Raw genomic sequence first — 18946 nt, 5'->3', positions numbered from 1 at the left:
TCGCACTGAAGTCGTTCCCAACAAACAGAACGCAATATCATTGTCGCACTGAAGTTGTTCCCAACAAACAGAACGCAATATCATTGTCGCACTTAAGTCGTTCCCAACAAACAGAAAGCAATATCATTGTCGCACTGAAGTCGTTCCCATCAAACAGAACGGAATATTATTGTCGCACTAGAGTCGTTCCCATCATACAGAACGGAATATCATTGTCGCACTAAATTCGTTCCCATCAAACAGAACGGAATATCATTGTCGCACTGAAGTTGTTTCCAACAAACAGAACGCAATATCATTGTCGCACTGAAGTTGTTTCCAACAAACAGAACGCAATATCATTGTCGCACTGAAGTTGTTCCTAACAAACAGCAAGTAATATTACAAGAGCTGTCGTAAAACAGCGCGCTCGACTATGCCGCTTTGACTTAGAAGTGAATACAATAACGATGTAATATGTGCCTGTCAAAACCAATAAAACAATCAACTTAAAAAGTGAACAAGAAGCGCGAGTGACAAAAGCCGGTTTTTAATGATTGGCAGCAGAGATTCAGTTTCAACTGCTTTCAACTATTTTTAGTAACAGTGACTTTGATTCCATAGGCCCCAAACACAATCCCATGGAAGTCCTCCATAAACTCTTCCTACATATCAAGTTTGGACACAGTAGTTCAACCATAACTGAAACAGTAATCTATTTTTAGTAATAGTGACTTTGACCCTTTGGGGGCCGAAAGGCAATCCATGAAAGCTCTGCATAAACTTGTCCTATATACCAAATTTTGTCACACTATGTCAACCCTTACTTGAGTTATTCAGTACTAAGCATATTTCTATTTTTAGCATCAGTGACCTTGACCTAGACCATAACTCTAGGGGCCCAAAACACAATCTCAGGAAAGGTCTCTATAAACTCTTCCTATATACCAAGTTTGGTCACAATATGTAGACCCTTACTTAAGTTATTTAATACCAACCCTTTTTCTATTAATACTTACCTTGACCTTGATCCTAGGGGCCTCAAACGCATTCCCATAAAAGGTCTCCATAAACTCCTCGTATATACCAAGTTTGGTCTATTTATGTCAAACCTAACTAAAATTATTCGATACATAAGGTGACTTTGACGCTGCCGTCCCACCAGCCCACCCGAACAATGACGCAAGTCATTCCAATAACTTGTTTTCCCTTTATGAAAATGTGGTTAAGAATATAAAAGTGTGCCTTTCAAAAGATATTAAAAGAAAAATAAAATAAAAAAAAAAAAAATCTGCGAAGTATTAAGTGCATTGCATGAAGGGTTTAAAAGTTTTTTTTTATTAAAATCCCAACTTGCCCTAAAACTTTAACCTAAGTCAATCAGGGGCCATAGTATATACTATATATCCTTATATTAAGGATAATATGGAGTTATGTAACCTCATTGGAAATCCCAACTTGCCCTAAAACTTTAACCTTAGTCAATCAAGGGCCATAACGTGTATTAAGGCTAATATGGAATTATGTAACCTCATTATGTGATGGCCCTGAACAACTGTGTGAAGTATTAGGTCAATGGAACAAAGAATATAGAAGTTATTAATAAATATCCCAACCTGCCCTAAAACTTTAACCTAAGTTCCAGAGTCAATCAGGGGCCATAATTTGTAAAAAGGATAATATGGAGTTATCTTACCTCATGATGTAATGGCCCTGAACAACTGTGTGAAGTATTAAGTCAATTGAATGAAGGGTATTGGACTTATAAGTGAAAATCCCAACTTGCCCTAAAACTTTCACCGGACGCCGACGCTGGGGCGAGTAGTATAGCCCTCCTTATTCTTCGAATAGTCGAGCTAAAAATCGCACTGCGGTCATCCACAACAAACAGCAAGTAATACAAGGCAGTCCAGAGGACGGCATTATCCCCCAGCGTTGATTTCTTTGGAACATATGGTTTTTCTCTGAACCTGACCTGGTACGTTGAATCATAAAATTGTACACTACCACTGGTCAAGAGTTCGAAAATAGGAAATACAAGATGTTTGGTCGGTAACCTGAATATTCTTGGAAATATGAACATGTTATAAAAGGATATTTGTTAAACTTATAATCAGATTGTATGTAGTGTAGGGAGGTTATTTTGGCTAAACATTTAAAGATGCACTCTCATTTCCTAATAAGATTTAACACTATTGATAACATTGTTTTAATATTAAAAAAAGATGAACAAATATCGAAAATAATGGTTCTTATGTAGTTTTCCGAGTTTAAAACATGGATTTCAACATTATGAGACTATGGTAGACCACAGTAAATCTTTTAGCATTCACCAATCATTTAATATTTTTGCATTTTCGGCTATTAAATACACAGTTATAATCTTGTTATTAGTTATTAATATTTTCAATAAATGCATTATTTAATAAGTAGTTCAAGGTTTATCAGTCAAAATGTATGTTTGTTATAAATGTGTATGTGTTGATTTAAAATTAGAGAGCCACTTTAAGGTAATAAAGCACATGCTGGCACATGAATATGTATTTTCATGTATTCTTTGAACAAGTAAGCAAGTTTTAAAAACAATTAAAAGTTATTATGATTATAAAATCATATTTTTTTAAAACAAGAACACTTTTATGAATTGGTGAGTAAGTATGCTTATGTATTTTTAAAACAAATACAAATCCGATTGAAACTGATGAATCATAGAGATTCAAATCGGTTTAATTGCACCAATTAAAATAGTTACCAAAGCCACATATATGTATGATAGGTTATTGAAGAAAACGATGTAAGGTTTTTATCAAATAAATATGTGAAATATATCGGTCTGATATTTGTGTTATATTGGATTGCTAGCTGGGCAGTATCCAAACAAGTTAAAGCTCCTGAAGCACTGACACCTTTACTAAGATGTGCTAAATTCATCAAAATTATTCTGTATAAATCTATTTGAGCTCCAACTTCACCCATTTTCATGTTTTAGTTTTGTATGTTTTGTATGTTAGGAGTATCAGATGTTCGTCATAGCATTTTATAACTGCATATTGTTTGTTAACTCTGAATGCCTATCCAGAAAAACATTGCTTTATTATTTTATATATATATTGTGTTTAGGAGCAATATTTTGTGGAGCTACACGCGACAATTGTATTTGTGACAGTACGTGGTGTATAACACGCATCTCCAATTAATCCCTAGATGTCGATTGTTTAATTAATAAATGATATTTAGTAAAGTTATTGTACTAAAAAACTGAAATAATTTCTTTCAATACCCTGGTTTTCAGTAATGTCAGTCGAAATGCTTTTTCTCGCAACATTATGTTCCCGAATGTCGTCTACATATATATGACTTAATAACTAAACACAGACACCAGCAAAAACAATATTAACTAATACTTCAACAATAGTATGGTTTGTCATGCTTCGATTGCGACACGAAATATGACCTTTTAGTACTTTTATTTTGTAATTAAGAAGCATAAATGTACAAGTACATGTGTAATAGTAAAATTATATATTATCACATCTTCTTCGCCATAAAATTATCTTTGAGGTATTCACCCTCAAATCAATAAGGGTTATCTTATGATTAGGGCATATATGAAGATTCAAAATCCTAGATCAAACTTGTTGCATGTTTTTGTCCATTCAAGACCTCGTCTTTCAAATGAACGGCCGACAATCTCACAGGCGGGTGGGTGGACATTTTTTTTATAGCCATTAACATGTACTTACAAAATATATACACGTTTTAATCTATTTAAATGAACAACATAATGTGATAAGAGTGGTGTTTTAATTGATCAAATATATGCATAACGATGTACATGTAATAGTGTCTCCCATAACATATTTGAAAATGACATTTAGTTAATTTCAAAGGTCTCAGTTAGAACACAAGAATGCTTTTCTGATTGCAACACTTCTAATTTCAGCGTTGAAGTTGACGGGTATTTTACTCCCATATCTCATTTCAACGACAAAAGCAAGAACTCTGTTCAATGCACTGGTCAATATACTGTTGTGATCAGCGTTTCCGTCTTCCTTCTTTCCAGACGCCGTCCTTTCCGTTAACTTTGCTACAGCATCATACAAGCATATAAGAGCTTCAATGACTTCTTCCGATTCTAGGCTATAGGTACCCATAAACTTGGCAAGCAGACCCTTACCAGTGTCTGACAGCATTTTCTCATCAATGACACTCACAACTTCATCAATTATGCCACCATCTAACTCCTTCACACTGTTAGCAACATTGAGCATCCATCTTAAAACAATGACATCAACCAACAGACTAGCTTTACCGGTTGCAATATCCGACGTTTTCTTCCACAAAAGAACTATTTTCATCAATGTCTCAACTACTATCCTTTCTTCATCATTTAGAGTGGAGTCTGAGCCGCTAGCAGTATCATCGACATCACCATCCACTTCCATATAGGTTCTATCATTCTTTTCATCAACATCTACAGTGTCTTTCATTTCAGATTTCTTCTGAGAAGATATCAAAACCACATCTGGATTTAAATGAACTTTTCCCTTCCCTTTCCACGAAACATGTTTGCCAGTTTGCTTTTTCTTCGTACTGTTGCCGACTATTTTCAAAGCTCTACGTGCAAGGTTTCCTGATAGATTTGACTTCATCCATATTTGTTGACATTGGAACAAGATCATCAAAATATCCCCATGGCTAGCTAACTGGGTCACGTGACCTCTGGCATCGTGGGATAGTTTGGCCAACTGCACACAAACACAAAATAGTGTTTCCAAGTACTGTTGGTGGATGTTTCTGGAAACATTCCTGAAAGCAGATATTTAATTACTGTAGATATTTTATATATTCTTGCTGGTTTGTTTGAGATAGATCAGGACGCAAATTGAGTACCTTGCAAAATATTTACTTAGTGACTTTTTCCGATTACTAAATATGAAACCTGGCAATTACTTTTACTTTCAATTATCAGCTAAGCAAAAAAATGTCCAAAAATAAGGTAAAAGTGGCTTTGATTGAGATTGTCAGATGGATAATCATTTTAACATATTATCTTTGACTTCTTAGTGTAACTAGCGATCGCTTAGCTGAGCGCATGACTGTAATGCATGAGAGACACCCAACGCTGTTCTTTAAGTCAAAGAAGTTTCATGGTTTTGTGATTCAATGTATCAAAGTTACACATATAGACTTTTTGTTAACTAATGGACTGCTTGATCGTGGGATAGACAGATTTGTGGATGGACGGATGAAAAAACAACAACAGTACTTCACGTAAGCCCCATAAAAATAACATATTTGTATTGTGATTATATTGTTGTCCAAAACATAGTGCAACAATTTTTAATTTGTCAAACAATTGTGGCAAAAATGTGATCTTACGTGAGAGACTGCAGCAATGTGTGTAGGATAGCAGCCATCTGTGAACAAACCGCCAATGACACAGGATTCTCCGGCTTTTCTGATGGGCGCTCAAGGGAATCCCAAAGACTATGTACTAGTCCTGTCACTGCACTTACAAGTTGTACTTTCTCACTGATCCTGAAGTAAACCAGAACGATTTGTCAAAGATGATGTTTGGTGTGCCACCAAAGCACGACTTTGTCAGGAACATGTGGAAATATTGAATAATGGTGTGTAACTAAAGATTAGTCCACTAGCGTTTAGGTGTTTTTTTCATTTAAATGGCCGGCCGATAGAATGTCATATAGCGAATAAGTATTATAGAGGCTCTGTGAAAATGACAAGGAAAGGACCCCATTCGTTTAAATACGGACAAATACAGTATATCGCTCACAGATTGTTTGCTGTGTTTGCCAGCCAAACCAGGAATCCGTGGTTGTTACACAAATCCTTTGCAACAGAACGTTCCGCGCAGGCTCGGGTTAGAAGATTCACAATCTGCAGCTGTAATGAGATACAGTGGAATAGTTGACAGACACGTGACAAATGACCAAGATTTTGCCTTGTCGGAGTGACTTTGAAATAAAGCTGCCAAAGCATATGTTTTTTACCTCACAACGATTGATTCAAAACTCGATGCATTGCAGAAACTTTGCTCACCTGCATACTGTAGTCTGACAGACAGGAATCAAACACACCAAGGATCATCTTGAAGGCAAAGCGCTTCTCGAAGATGCGATAATCTGCCGTCTCCCGAAGACCGTCAACCATAAGGGATAAAATCCATTGCCTCTCCTCACGATGCTAAATGATAGAGATGGGTGTAACAGGAAGCGATAATATAATCGCAATATTAATTCATCTTATGCATTTCTATATGTAGTATTTAGTCTTTAACATGTAATTTCTTTGTTTTATTATGAATAGCCTACTCCATCCCCACTGCCTCTCCTATTAGCGGTGCTTTGTTATAAATAATTTAAATAAAGTCGAAATACATATATATCTATAACATTTCTTGAAGTATGAATGACATTGAGTCCATAGCATGCAATCGTATAAACTGATTGTATACTACACTCAAAAATACAAAATGGAAATGAAAGCATGTCAATACCTGCAGAGCTGAGCTATTAAATAGTTTGAAGAACTCAGGAATATTCTGCGTGTCCAATCTTGGTTTCAAGAGCAGGAAAGAGTTCATTATCATGTACATGTGCTCGTCTGAAATTATCATACACGTATAATTATGTGCTTGTCTGAAAGTTTTATCATAAAAAATTGTTTGTCTCAAAATATAACCTATGTACATTGTGGGTAAGGGTAAGCTTATCAAATACCCAGAGAAAAAGATATACATTTATATTTTGGACAGTTTAAAAATTAGATCTAGTTTTCTTAAGATCACTTTAACATACATAATAAATTATTATGTATGTTAAAGTAATAATCTATTTCTTTTTTTGAAGTGTTATTTAAAATAAAACGAAAGCTAAAGAAGCTTTGTGAACATGCAGATTCTATTTGATACTGATATTATAACACTGCTGAGGCGGTATTACACACAAACTGTTTATGCGCATGAGACCGTTAGACTACTCATATACAAAATTTTAGGAGTCTTCAGTCAAAAAGAAGACAAGTTCATGGTGAAAATTGCATTGCCAAAGAGCACATTTAATGCGAATAAGTTTCAACAATATAACTAGTCAGCAAGTTATGCAATTTTCAGAAACTCATACTACTGGAACCAAAAGAACATTCATTGTTACTTTCTCCTTATGCCTGAGTATGACGGACTTCCAAGCTCTAAATGTTCGGTTATTGAGTTGTTGCTAAGGTATGTTTTTGCACTACGCAATGGCAAGGCTTGCCGATTTCAAGGCTTTAACAATACCTCATTTGCTTTCTTCTAAATAAAAGTATCAAAAGCGCATAAACTAACCTGGTTTAAGCATAAGTGTCACAGCTCTTGCCAAAAACTGTGTAATGATGGAGGCCAGTTTTGTATTTCCTGCGGGAAGACTGTTTTGGACGATTTCTAGAACGTACATCAATTGCTCTTTTTCAGGTGTCTTAGCAACCGTAAGATGCCCCTGGAATATGTCCAGCACATGTAGCGCAGCACTGCGCATGTCTGTGTCATGACTGGATAATGCAGCTATTACGTAACCAAGGCATTCACTTTCTACAAACTTTCGGCAGTCTATTATATTGGCTGAAATTGAAAAGTTTAGATTCCTTTTCTTATCAATAGTAATAAAAGAACACGTATCCAAGGAAATAACTTAACTTTGTTGAAGTAGACTTGAAATTAAGCACAATAAGTTAATTCCGAGCACAATAAGTTCATTTCGATTGACATCACCTATTATACTACTTAAAAAAGTTCTTTTAAATGTATGTATTTCGATGAAATATATATATTATAAACTTCTATCAAAAATAGTTCCTAATTCTCAAAACATTCTTTAGTCCCTTAATAAAACTGATGAGATTAAGTATTTTGATTAAGATAAGAATTGAGCTCTGTCAAAGCTATCTAAAGGTAGAAGGGCTAGGGGGCCATCTTGTTACCAAGCATACATCAGAGATAAGGTTGTTAAGTTAAATATGGAACAGGTATAACAATTTAAATTGAACAATTTTCATGCCTATCAAATAAACTTTGCCAACTATTCCGAAATATCAACTCGAAAAAGCGATCAAACGATTTGTGAATTAATAATATGGTATCACGTTCTTTAATGTCATACCTGGTTCTAGGAGATGACTGAACAGTGGAAGCAGGAAACCTGGGTCGTAACAGTCCTCACGTGACTTCAAGTCTGCAGCATCACATACAAGGCTTCCCTGAAATACAAAAGCAAACTAACCTTGATAGAGGTTCTTGGAACATTTGCAAGCGTGTCCTCCATCATTCTTATATATATATCATGAACACTAGAAAAATACGATCAATCCTTATATTTACATTGTAATTAATAATTTATCACGATTACAAACTAGTAAATTGTTTTGCACTTGAATATGTATTCTTATAAAAATGTTATCAACTATAAACGTTTGTATGTAAAAAATCGATGTTTGTAACGTGGTATATCATTTGCTAAATGACGCAGCCCTTATCCATTCCGAGCGAAATATTGAAACAAACAATGATTTAATATATTATACTTAATAAATATAATCTTTTATCTCTTTTTAATGGAGCATGGTTGTACATATCAGGGAGTTGACCCATTGTAATATATTTTTTAATTAGCTAGTGTACATATAACCTATATTGAATAAGAAGCAGATGAGCAACTGGCTCTATACCTATTGATATGAACTTTCAAGAGAATAACAACTAAAACTCATATAACTGTAAATGTGTCCACACTCATAGTCGATATTCAAAATAAATCGGACAACATCATTGCGATAAATGATGAACATTGTAATATAAATAAAAACAAGAGCTGTCACAGTATGTGACGAATGCCCCCGAATGTGACATTGACCGACGAACAAGGTCAGTACATGAAAAGTTGATCTTGCCTTTACGTGTCAAATACATATGGCAAGTTTATTAAATTGCCTCTGAACATAAAAAATACCACCCATACTTGACAACCTACACTGTTATTTCCTTATATTCAGAATTCCCTTGTGAATAAATACTTAGTGTATCTTTCACCTTAGAGGTAGGGACATGGGTCTTGCACACGACACATCGTCTTCGTATGTGGAACACATGTAGCAAGTTATTTTAAAATCTGTCCATACAAGAGAAAGTTACAGCCCGGACACGACAACCTATACTCTATGTCCTTGTATGCAGCACTCCATTGTGAATAAACACTAAGTGTGACCTTGACCTTTGAGGTAGGGACACGGGTCTTGCACGCGACACGTTGTCTTGGTATGTGGACACATTTGGCAAGTTATTTTAAAATCTGTCCATACAAGGGAAAGTTACAGCCCGGACACGACAACCTATACTCTATGTCCTTATATGCAGCACTCCATTGTGAATAAACACTAAGTGTGACCTTGACCTTTGAGGTAGGGACACGGGTCTTGCAGGCGACACGTCGTCTTGGTATGTGGAACACATGTGGCAAGTTATTTTAAAATATGTCCATACAAGGGAAAGTTACAGCCCGGACACGACAACCTATACTCTATGTCCATATATGCAGCACTCCATTGTGAATAAACACTATGTGTGACCTTGACCTTTGAGGCATGGACACGGGTCTTGCACGCGACACGTCGTCTTGGTATGTGGAACACATGTGGCAAGTTATTTTAAAATCTGTCCATACAAGAGAAAGTTACAGCACGGACACGATAACCTATACTCTATGTCCTTATATGCAGCACTCCATTGTGAATAAACACTAAGTGTGACCTTGACCTTTGAGGTAGGGACACGGGTCTTGTACGCCACACGTCGTCTTGGTATGTGGAACACATGTGGCAAGTTATTTTAAAATCTGTCCATACAAGGGAAAGATACAGCCCGGACACGACAACCTATACTCTATATCCTTATATGCAGCACTCCATTGTGAATAAACACTAAGTGTGACCTTGACCTTTGAGGTAGGGACACGGGTCTTGCACGCGACACGTCGTCTTGGTATGTGGAACACATGTGGCAAGTTATTTTAAAATCTGTCCATACAAGAGAAAGTTACAGCCCGGACATGACAACCTATACTCTATCTCCTTATATGCAGCACTCCATTGTGAATAAACACTAAGTGTGACCTTGACCTTTGAGGCAGGGACACTTGTCTTGCACGCGACACGTCGTCTTGGTATGTGGAACACATGTGGCAAGTTATTTTAAAATCTGTCCATACAAGGGAAAGTTACAGCCCGGACACGACAACCTATACTCTATATCCTTATATGCAGCACTCCATTGTGAATAAGCACTAAGTGTGACCTTGACCTTTGAGGTAGGGACACGGGTCTTGCAGGCGACACGTCGTCTTGGTATGTGGAACACATGTGGCAAGTTATTTTAAAATCTGTCCATACAAGAGAAAGTTACAGCCCGGACATGACAACCTATACTCTATGTCCTTATATGCAGCACTCCATTGTGAATACACACTAAGTGTGACCTTGACCTTTGAGGTAAGGACACGGGTCTTGTACGCCACACGTCGTCTTGGTATGTGGAACACATTTGGCAAGTTATTTTAAAATCTGTCCATACAAGGGAAAGTTACAGCCCTGACACGACAACCTATACTCTATGTCCTTATATGCAGCACTCCATTGTGAATAAACACTAAGTGTGACCTTGACCTTTGAGGTAGGGACACGGGTCTTGCACGCGACACGTTGTCTTGGTATGTGGAACACATGTGGCAAGTTATTTTAAAATCTGTCCATACAAGGGAAAGTTACAGCCCGGACACGACAACCTATACTCTATGTCCTTATATGCAGCACTCCATTGTGAATAAACACTAAGTGTGACCTTGACCTTTGAGGTAGACCTTTGAGGTAGGGACACGGGTCTTGCACGCCACACGTCGTCTTGGTATGTGGTACACATGTGGCAAGTTATTTTAAAATCTGTCCATACAAGAGAAAGTTACAGCCCGGACACGACAACCTATACTCGATGTCCTTATATGCAGCACTGCACTGTGAATAAACACTAAGTGTGACCTTGACCTTTGAGGTAGGGACACGAGTCTTGCACGCCACACGTCGTCTTGGTATGTGGAACACATGTGGCAAGTTATTTTAAAATCTGTCCATACAAGGGAAAGTTACAGAGCCGGACGGACGGACGATTTTAATATGCCCACCTTCGGGGGCATAAAAACTACCGAAGTAAATAGAGCTATGTAGTAAGAAAGGAATGTTTTGCCAGAGACGTACCTGGAGTTTTCTCCTCAGAGGGAAACAAAGCGTGGATGAGTGAAGTTTATTTTTGTCAACAAGGGAAAGAACTTCTGCCAACCCCGGCTGTTTCAGGGATGGTCCAAGGGAGCGTCTCAAACTGTACAATTCAATACCCTTTTCACCCCATATAAACGGCCTGAAATTATGAAATGTAATATTTTTTTATATTAACAACTATACGGAAATATTTTACACCCCACGATATTTTTAATACTAGTACATAACCAATTTTTTAAAAGCCAGGCATTCTTTTATTTGATATCATTCCTATTAAGAACAATTTCAATTGTAATGTATTATAATCGATACAATACAAATGTTACTTAATACAAATACATGCCAAAGCATTATTTCAATTCTATAGTTTACAGACCTACGTGTGGAACAGTAATAGGTAAACAACTAATGATGCTATTGACTAAAGGTCAAAAATATATGCGCAGCATTTTTTTTAAGGAAGGCTATCTCTTTAACAAATTACAAGTCCTCATATAAACATACTTAAAATTTGAGAAAGGAATTTCATTCTTCTCGTAAAACTGCATCAGCTTCAAGATCTTCTGGTCTGAAATGCCAAAAACATTTACATAGTTATAGTGTATCAGTTGCTCTAGGTCATAGAGTGGCGTAAAGATGCATACAACTGGTTAAGCAATTACATTTGCATGCCAGGGGCACGTTTCAACAAAGATATTACAATAGTCATGAAGCGAAATGATCTTAGTTTTATGTTTGTGTTATTTGCCTATGTGTTTTTGAACATTTGCCTTAGTGGAAAACAAAAGTATCACAACATATAAAGCGCTTTTTATTTATTGCATACTTTGATAAGATTTACCTTTTTCTTTATTCAGGATTGTTGGGATCAGAGTGAGGGTTGTGCACGTAAACTGGTTTAAACCCCCAGTAAATATACATTTTACTGACCGTTCCAAGACGGTACCTAACAATCCTTGATAAACATAGTATATATACACTGTGCTGTTTGTGGAGTTTTGTGCTATTGTTCCATGTTTCTTGTTTGTGATTTTTTGTTTATGTGTTCTGTCTTTGGCGTTTACCCTGTGCCATTAAACGGGGTTTATGTTTGACTGAGCTTGTTTCTGTAGTTTTTCACATAAGAATGTTTTTAACAATTGCTATGAACACAACTAATTTACCATTTATGACTGATTTAACGAATAGTAAGCATAAACAAAGCTATTGAAAAGGTATGGAACAACGGGCGGTCCTCTGATTTTGAGTCTGACACGTAAACCACTTAAGATTCTACCACCAAGAGATTCGATCGTATTACCAAGTCTGTTAGACGAATTTACAAAATTCATACCTGTCAATGACAGCGAAGCCCCGTAAGCCCCTAGTAGAACACCGACATGATCTGTTTGGCATGACGACGGGTTCAAATCTATCAGGGTCGTCAACAAATCTACCAGACACCCTGAAAAAATAAGAGGCTTATTAGATATATTAAACACTCGTTCAAGACCAATAGGCTGAGCTATCATTTTTTTGTTCTAGTGCAGCTTCAACAAAATGCTTATTTCAATGATAAACCATCATAACAATTATAAACTAGAGCTTATTTATTTATTATTTATTATTATTTATTATTAGTATTCCTACCTTATGAGACTAAAGAAGACCACAGTAAATCTTTGAGTATTCACCAATCATTTAATATTTTTGCGCTTTCTGCTATTAAATACACGGTTACAATCTTGCTATCAGTAATTAATATTTTCCATAAACGCATTATTAAGTAAGTAGTTAAAGGTCTATCAGTCACAATTTATGTTTGATATACATGTGTGTGCATTCAATTTTAAAAGTGTATGAAATGATGTCACCAAAAGGATGTCATGCCGTTAAGTTTATCTCAAGACATTCCAACTAACGCCAGTTTACTTTCTTATTCCATTATTTAAGCATAACAGTAACGAACATTAATTGAATTTCAGCGAAAATCAAAATTGTGACACTCGTGAAAATATTGCTTTCCATGATCACTCTGTGAAATAAATTTTGATCTCACAAAGAAATCCAACAAATATACTCTCTGAATGAATTATTTCTACGAAAAAAATATACTCTTCTATATAAATTGATAACAGTAAGCACAGAAAATATGTTCACTTGTTTGGTATCTTAGGCAGCCAATGGATGCAGTCCCTGGAAGAACACTCGAGGCAGATGGCTCCGCCCTGGATGCAACATACTGCCAACCCTGCTACCAGGCGGACAGGGAAACTCTCCCAGCCGAGGCCTACTGTAGTGCCTGCAAGGAGTTCATGTGCTCTACCTGCACAAATGTACACCGGAAACAAATGGTATCCAAGTCCCATATACTTCTTGACAGGACCAGCATGCCTACTACCATGATAGGCTTGTCGACCAAAGAAGAGAGCACAGAACCCTGTGACAAGCACCCTGGAGAGCTCATCAAATATTACTGCCCGACCCACCAGACTCTTAACTGCGGACATTGTTTAGTTCTTGGTAAAATATCCTGCAAACAGGAGATTATTTCTGAAATTTCTCAAACCTTTAAAGATGGTCAGGGGTTGAAAGAAATAAAACAGGGTCTTGCCAAGTTACTAGACGACATTGATGCCTGTGCTTCTGATGTTAAAAAATTCATTACGTTTGTAGAAAATCTAAATATAAGTGAGATTTCTAAGCTACAGGAATATCGAAAGCAGGTCAACAAATATTTTGATGAACGCGAACAAACTATCCTTAAAACCATCGACGAGATTAAAAACAAGGACAAAACACTCCTGGACTCTCTGAAACCAAGATGTGCCAACCTTGAGACTAAGGTTCAAGAAATCAAATCAAAACTAGAAGCACAAGAACACAACACCAGCAAGCTATTTATAGAGGCACAGAGAGTCAAGGAGTCGCTGAAGGAATTGCAATCAACTATGGCCGAGATTAACAATGCGAAGACCATTCACCAATATTTGTTGAGGAAGGACCCTGTTACTGAGAGGTTGTTGGCATCGAAGACTGGCCTGGGTACTATCGAAGAGACAATATATTGCAGAGGTAATGCAACAGCTTAAGGTATTTGTTTTAGTTGCTTTAACATCATTGTCGGCTTTGGAGTGTTCACTTGTTTATACTTAGGAATACAAAAGAAAATAACAGGTTAAAAGCTAATTATTACAGTGCTTGCTGACCTAGACTATATCAAGACAATCATTCTGACCAAGCCTGGATAAAAAACAGCCTCATTTTGCGTCAACAAGTTTAATAAAATATTTTATCTAGTCACCTAGTTTTTTTATCTGAAATGACCTATATGGGAAATTGATAGAACCTTCACATTAACAATTATTCTCATAATAAACGTTTTTCTAAAATTTAACCAATTACCTAGTTTTGACCCGAAATGACCTATGTTCGAACTTGATCAATACAATTATTTTGCTTTAGTTTGACAATGATCAGGAGAAAAAAGCAGCTTTTATTACGTAGACTAGTTTTTTTCTTAGATTTGACGTAGTCAAACCGAAACGAACCAAATTCACTCTTATCCGAAATTTCATCGAAACATTTCCAGAACCACTGGTCTACATTTGCGAACTCTACAGGATAAACGAATTGTTATTTTCTTTTCATATAATAAAAAAAACTGTTACCAAAATTTGGCCAAACACACAAAATCCCATGATTCATTATATAATTCGCTTTAAAATAAATTAATTAATAAGATGCACAGTGGAAACAAAAACAATTTAACTATATTGCACATGAACACAAAATTATTTTTATTTCCAAAACTATTTACCTTTATCTGGTTTATGGTAACAGGATTTTTATAATTCCAGGAAAGCAGATATTAGAAAATGATAACATGACCGGCCTTACATTCATCCAAGCCCATTCAATCCCTGTCAAGTCTCAATCAGACACCGATGATTGCAGTGCGAGCAGCATACTCCCTCTGTCCAATGATGACATGACCGTTCTGAAGTTCACTCCAGCCCCAGACATCCATATCAAGTCTCCATCAGACACTGGTGACTGCTTGCTGACCAGCATGCTCCTCCTATCTGGGAACAGAATGCTACTCGCAGACTGTACGCACAACACAGTGAAGATTGTGGATCTGAATACTAGCAGCCTGGTCTCAGAGGTCAAGGTGGCAGCTAAGCCGTGGGGCATGTGCCTCCTCCCTGGAGACAGGGTAGCTATAACTTCTACTGTTGGTAGCATTCAGTTCCTGGAGACACAGGGACAATTCTACCTGGGGAACAGCATCAAAGTGGATGAAAACTGTCGAGGTATTGGTTACCATAACGAGAGCTTAATTGTCTCATACAGTACAGGAAAGGTGAAGAAGATAAATATGGTAGGGAAAGTGTTGAAGCAAATGTCAAGCACATGGTTTTGCAACCATTTTAAAAACCCATTGTGCCTGACAGTGGTAAATGAAGGCCCGAGAGCAGTCATTTATGTTTCAGACTATGAGAAACACACGATTACCAGTCTGGATATTGACCTGAACATCCTCCAGACACTCAAGAACTCTGCGCTGGATTCACCAACAAGCATCACTGCAGTTGGAAACCAGCTACTCATATGTGGTTTATATAGTGACAACATAATGTGCCTGGACCTGCCCAGTGGCCAGATGACTCAGCTAATGGGAAAGAAGGAGGGGATATGGAAGCCATTCGGTGTATGCTACAGTCAGTCGCAGAAAACAGTGTATGTCACCCTCCACAATACCAGCAATGCTATCAATGTTGTTAAGGTGTACAAAACAAGATAAACGATTGATAAGATATATATTCGTTGTAAGTAGCAAAACGATTAACAGTGTCTAGATTGCTATTTGTGTAAAATATCATTTTGAATATTATTTTTTGTGCCAAAATACACTTTCTTATTTCCGGTCTGTTCATATCCCAAGAGTGATTTTGAAGAACACCAAATATCCTGTAACTGTGATTCAATACTTAACTGACAATCGATAATAACAGATCTATTTTCATAACAATAAATATATCCAGTTTGCCTTCTGCAACATAAATCATCGTTTATTCAATTCTTTCATTGCAATGCTATGATCAGTCATTATTTACTTATTTTAAACATACTATGCACACTTATCATCTACTTTGCTTCGTTTGTATGCTTGTTTTACGTTATTGTAATAAACAAATATTTGAATACAGATTGGCTTTAATTATGATCTATTAATATTACTTTAATGTATTTAAAGACACCTGGTATGATGATTACAAGAAATAATTGTTTTGTCAGATACCATGGTCTTTCAGAAATTGAATACTTATTTATCGATGATATTCCGTAGGAGAACGGTATTGACCTAAATTTTGCAAAAACATCATATATATATATATCTGTATATCTTATACATATCAAATCTGTGTTGTGACTGGTAGAAGCTTTGTTATAAAATATCAAGTCTTTTTCTTTTAAAGTAATTCATATAGATTTGAAGTTTTTTACCTATATTGATATCCATGTTAGATTTATTTGCATCTGATGACATTGCATCTGATGACATTTTAGACTGTGTGAATTGACGTTTATTGGACTAGGCCATTATCAATGAGTGTGCAATACTCTATAGTAAGATCGAGACTTTCAGTTGATATGAAAGCAAATGTCACTTGAACTAATATTCAAATAAATATCAGAAATCGCACGTAAGATACACTTGTTGATAAAATGGCCCTGATATCTTATCATTTATTTACTTATTTTTAACCTGCATATATGATGAACAGTTATTATGGATGATACAAAGGGTATTTATCTTTTTTAAACTGAAACATATTGTTTACAAATTAAAAAGGTCATTCATCAGTAATTGATTGGAAACAGATTTTCTAAATCTCATTTATACAAACTGGACGTTTTGACAACTTTTTTTTGTCTTGGAACGAGCCAATTTTTGAGAATAATTTATGGAAACCAGTTATTTAAGACTGTTGACAAAATATTAGATCGCAGATTTTTATATTTAATATCGGTTTAATCCATAAAACATAAATGTTCAAACAGAAATATGAAAATCTGCGATCTAATCTTTTGTCAGCAATCTTTTATCATAATTTTGAAGATATTTACGAAAACATTTGCTCTTTCCAAGACAAACTAGAAGCGCCGCAATGCGACGAAACCAGGTTTTTGTTATGGACAATCAGAAATTATAGCCAATTAATTTGTTGTATGAGCAAGTTCAATCTGCAGCTTCATATAAGCTATATTCACACTTAGATTCATCACTATCCATCAATTCTAACTAAGTTGTTGGGCAGTAAAACATTTTTCTATTTTTAGGAACAGTGGCCTTGACCCCACCTCCCAAGCTAGCTCTTCACATAAGCTACCTTCGCTCTAAGTTTCATCAATATCTATCAATGCTAACTAAAGTTATTGGGCAGAAACCATTTTTCTATTTTAAGTAACAGTGACCTTGACCCCACCCCCTCAAAAAGAAATTCCAAGCTTGCACTTCACATAAGCTACTAGTACCTACACACGAAATTTCGTCAATATCTATCAATCCTAACTAAAGTTATTGGGCAGAAACCATTTTTCTATTTTAAGTAATAGTGACCTTGACCTTAGCTCCACCCCCCTCAAAAGCAATCCCAAGCTAGCTCTTTACATAAGCTACCTACACACCAAGTTTCGTCAATATCTATCAATGCTAACTAAAGTTATTGGGCAGAAACCATTTTTCTGTTTTTAGTAACAGTGACCTTGACCTTAGCCCCACCACCCCTAAAAAGCAATCCCAAGCTAGCTCTTCCCATAAGCTACCTACACACCAAGTTTCATCAATATCTATCAATGCTAACTAAAGTTATTGAACAGAAACCAATGTTTGACGCCCGCCCGCCCGTCCGCCCGCACAACGACAACCTCATTCTAATAACCCGGTTTTCGTTGAAAACCTGGTTAAAAATTAAAAAGTTGTAAACATGTTATATCTGTGAGAGTGCAGCTTTAAAGAAAGATTTATTGGCTTTGCTGTATGCAATATGTGAACCATTGATTTTGGAATATCTTCAACGGTTATTGAATAATGGCCAAAAGTTACAGTTTCTGCACACCAATGAAGCCAAGGCTACCTATACCTCGACTTTAAAACTCCCATATAGACGAGCTTAAAACTGACCAGCTAAAGTTTGATAACCTAATAATGAAAGTTTTAAGTACATTTGCACTTTTGCCCATGATCTCCAAACATTGTTTGGAGGAATCCAGAATGGCTCGTAACCATGTCAACAACAGTTGCTACGGTGATGGAGAATGACTTGTCAGAGCGATAAATGACGGGAACCAGTCCAGCCAGTAGAGTGAGAGCTTTTACATTTGTAAATAGATACCTGAAAGAAAGTTCATAAAAGGTTAATAAATATAATATTAAAACATTATTTATAAGAGCAACACAAAGCAAACACCACCCTCGCAAGTTTTATTTCAGTAAAACAGAGGGGATAACTCAAAAATCATTACAGCAAAAGGTTATGGGACTTGTTGTAAATGTGCAGATTATCACCCTTTCTTTGATATCTTGCAAGGTTTTTCAGTAAAACACCAAGGTAAAAGTTTTTTACACGACGACGCCATCATCAATGGTAATTACCACAAA

General features: G+C 36.2%; 1 protein-coding gene across 1 annotated transcript in view; it reads right to left on the bottom strand.

Moving 5' to 3' along the window:
* Positions 1–3429: 3429 nt before the first annotated feature.
* LOC128238357 (nucleolar pre-ribosomal-associated protein 1-like) overlaps positions 3430–18946 on the bottom strand; it is a 43614-nt gene continuing 28097 nt past the window's right edge. The window contains exons 25-35 of the mRNA XM_052954204.1: positions 18511–18680; positions 12632–12742; positions 11803–11866; positions 11278–11437; positions 8139–8235; positions 7328–7600; positions 6500–6606; positions 6043–6186; positions 5777–5886; positions 5362–5520; positions 3430–4788 (exon numbers count right to left, since the gene is read on the bottom strand). Coding sequence (XP_052810164.1) covers positions 3873–4788; positions 5362–5520; positions 5777–5886; positions 6043–6186; positions 6500–6606; positions 7328–7600; positions 8139–8235; positions 11278–11437; positions 11803–11866; positions 12632–12742; positions 18511–18680 — 2311 coding nt within the window. The 3' untranslated portion in view covers positions 3430–3872. The remainder of the gene's footprint in view (positions 4789–5361; positions 5521–5776; positions 5887–6042; positions 6187–6499; positions 6607–7327; positions 7601–8138; positions 8236–11277; positions 11438–11802; positions 11867–12631; positions 12743–18510; positions 18681–18946) is intronic.

The sequence above is a fragment of the Mya arenaria genome, chromosome 6 (assembly GCF_026914265.1).
Source record: "Mya arenaria isolate MELC-2E11 chromosome 6, ASM2691426v1".
NCBI lineage: Eukaryota > Metazoa > Mollusca > Bivalvia > Myida > Myidae > Mya > Mya arenaria.
This window is presented reverse-complemented; position numbering and strand designations above follow the sequence as displayed.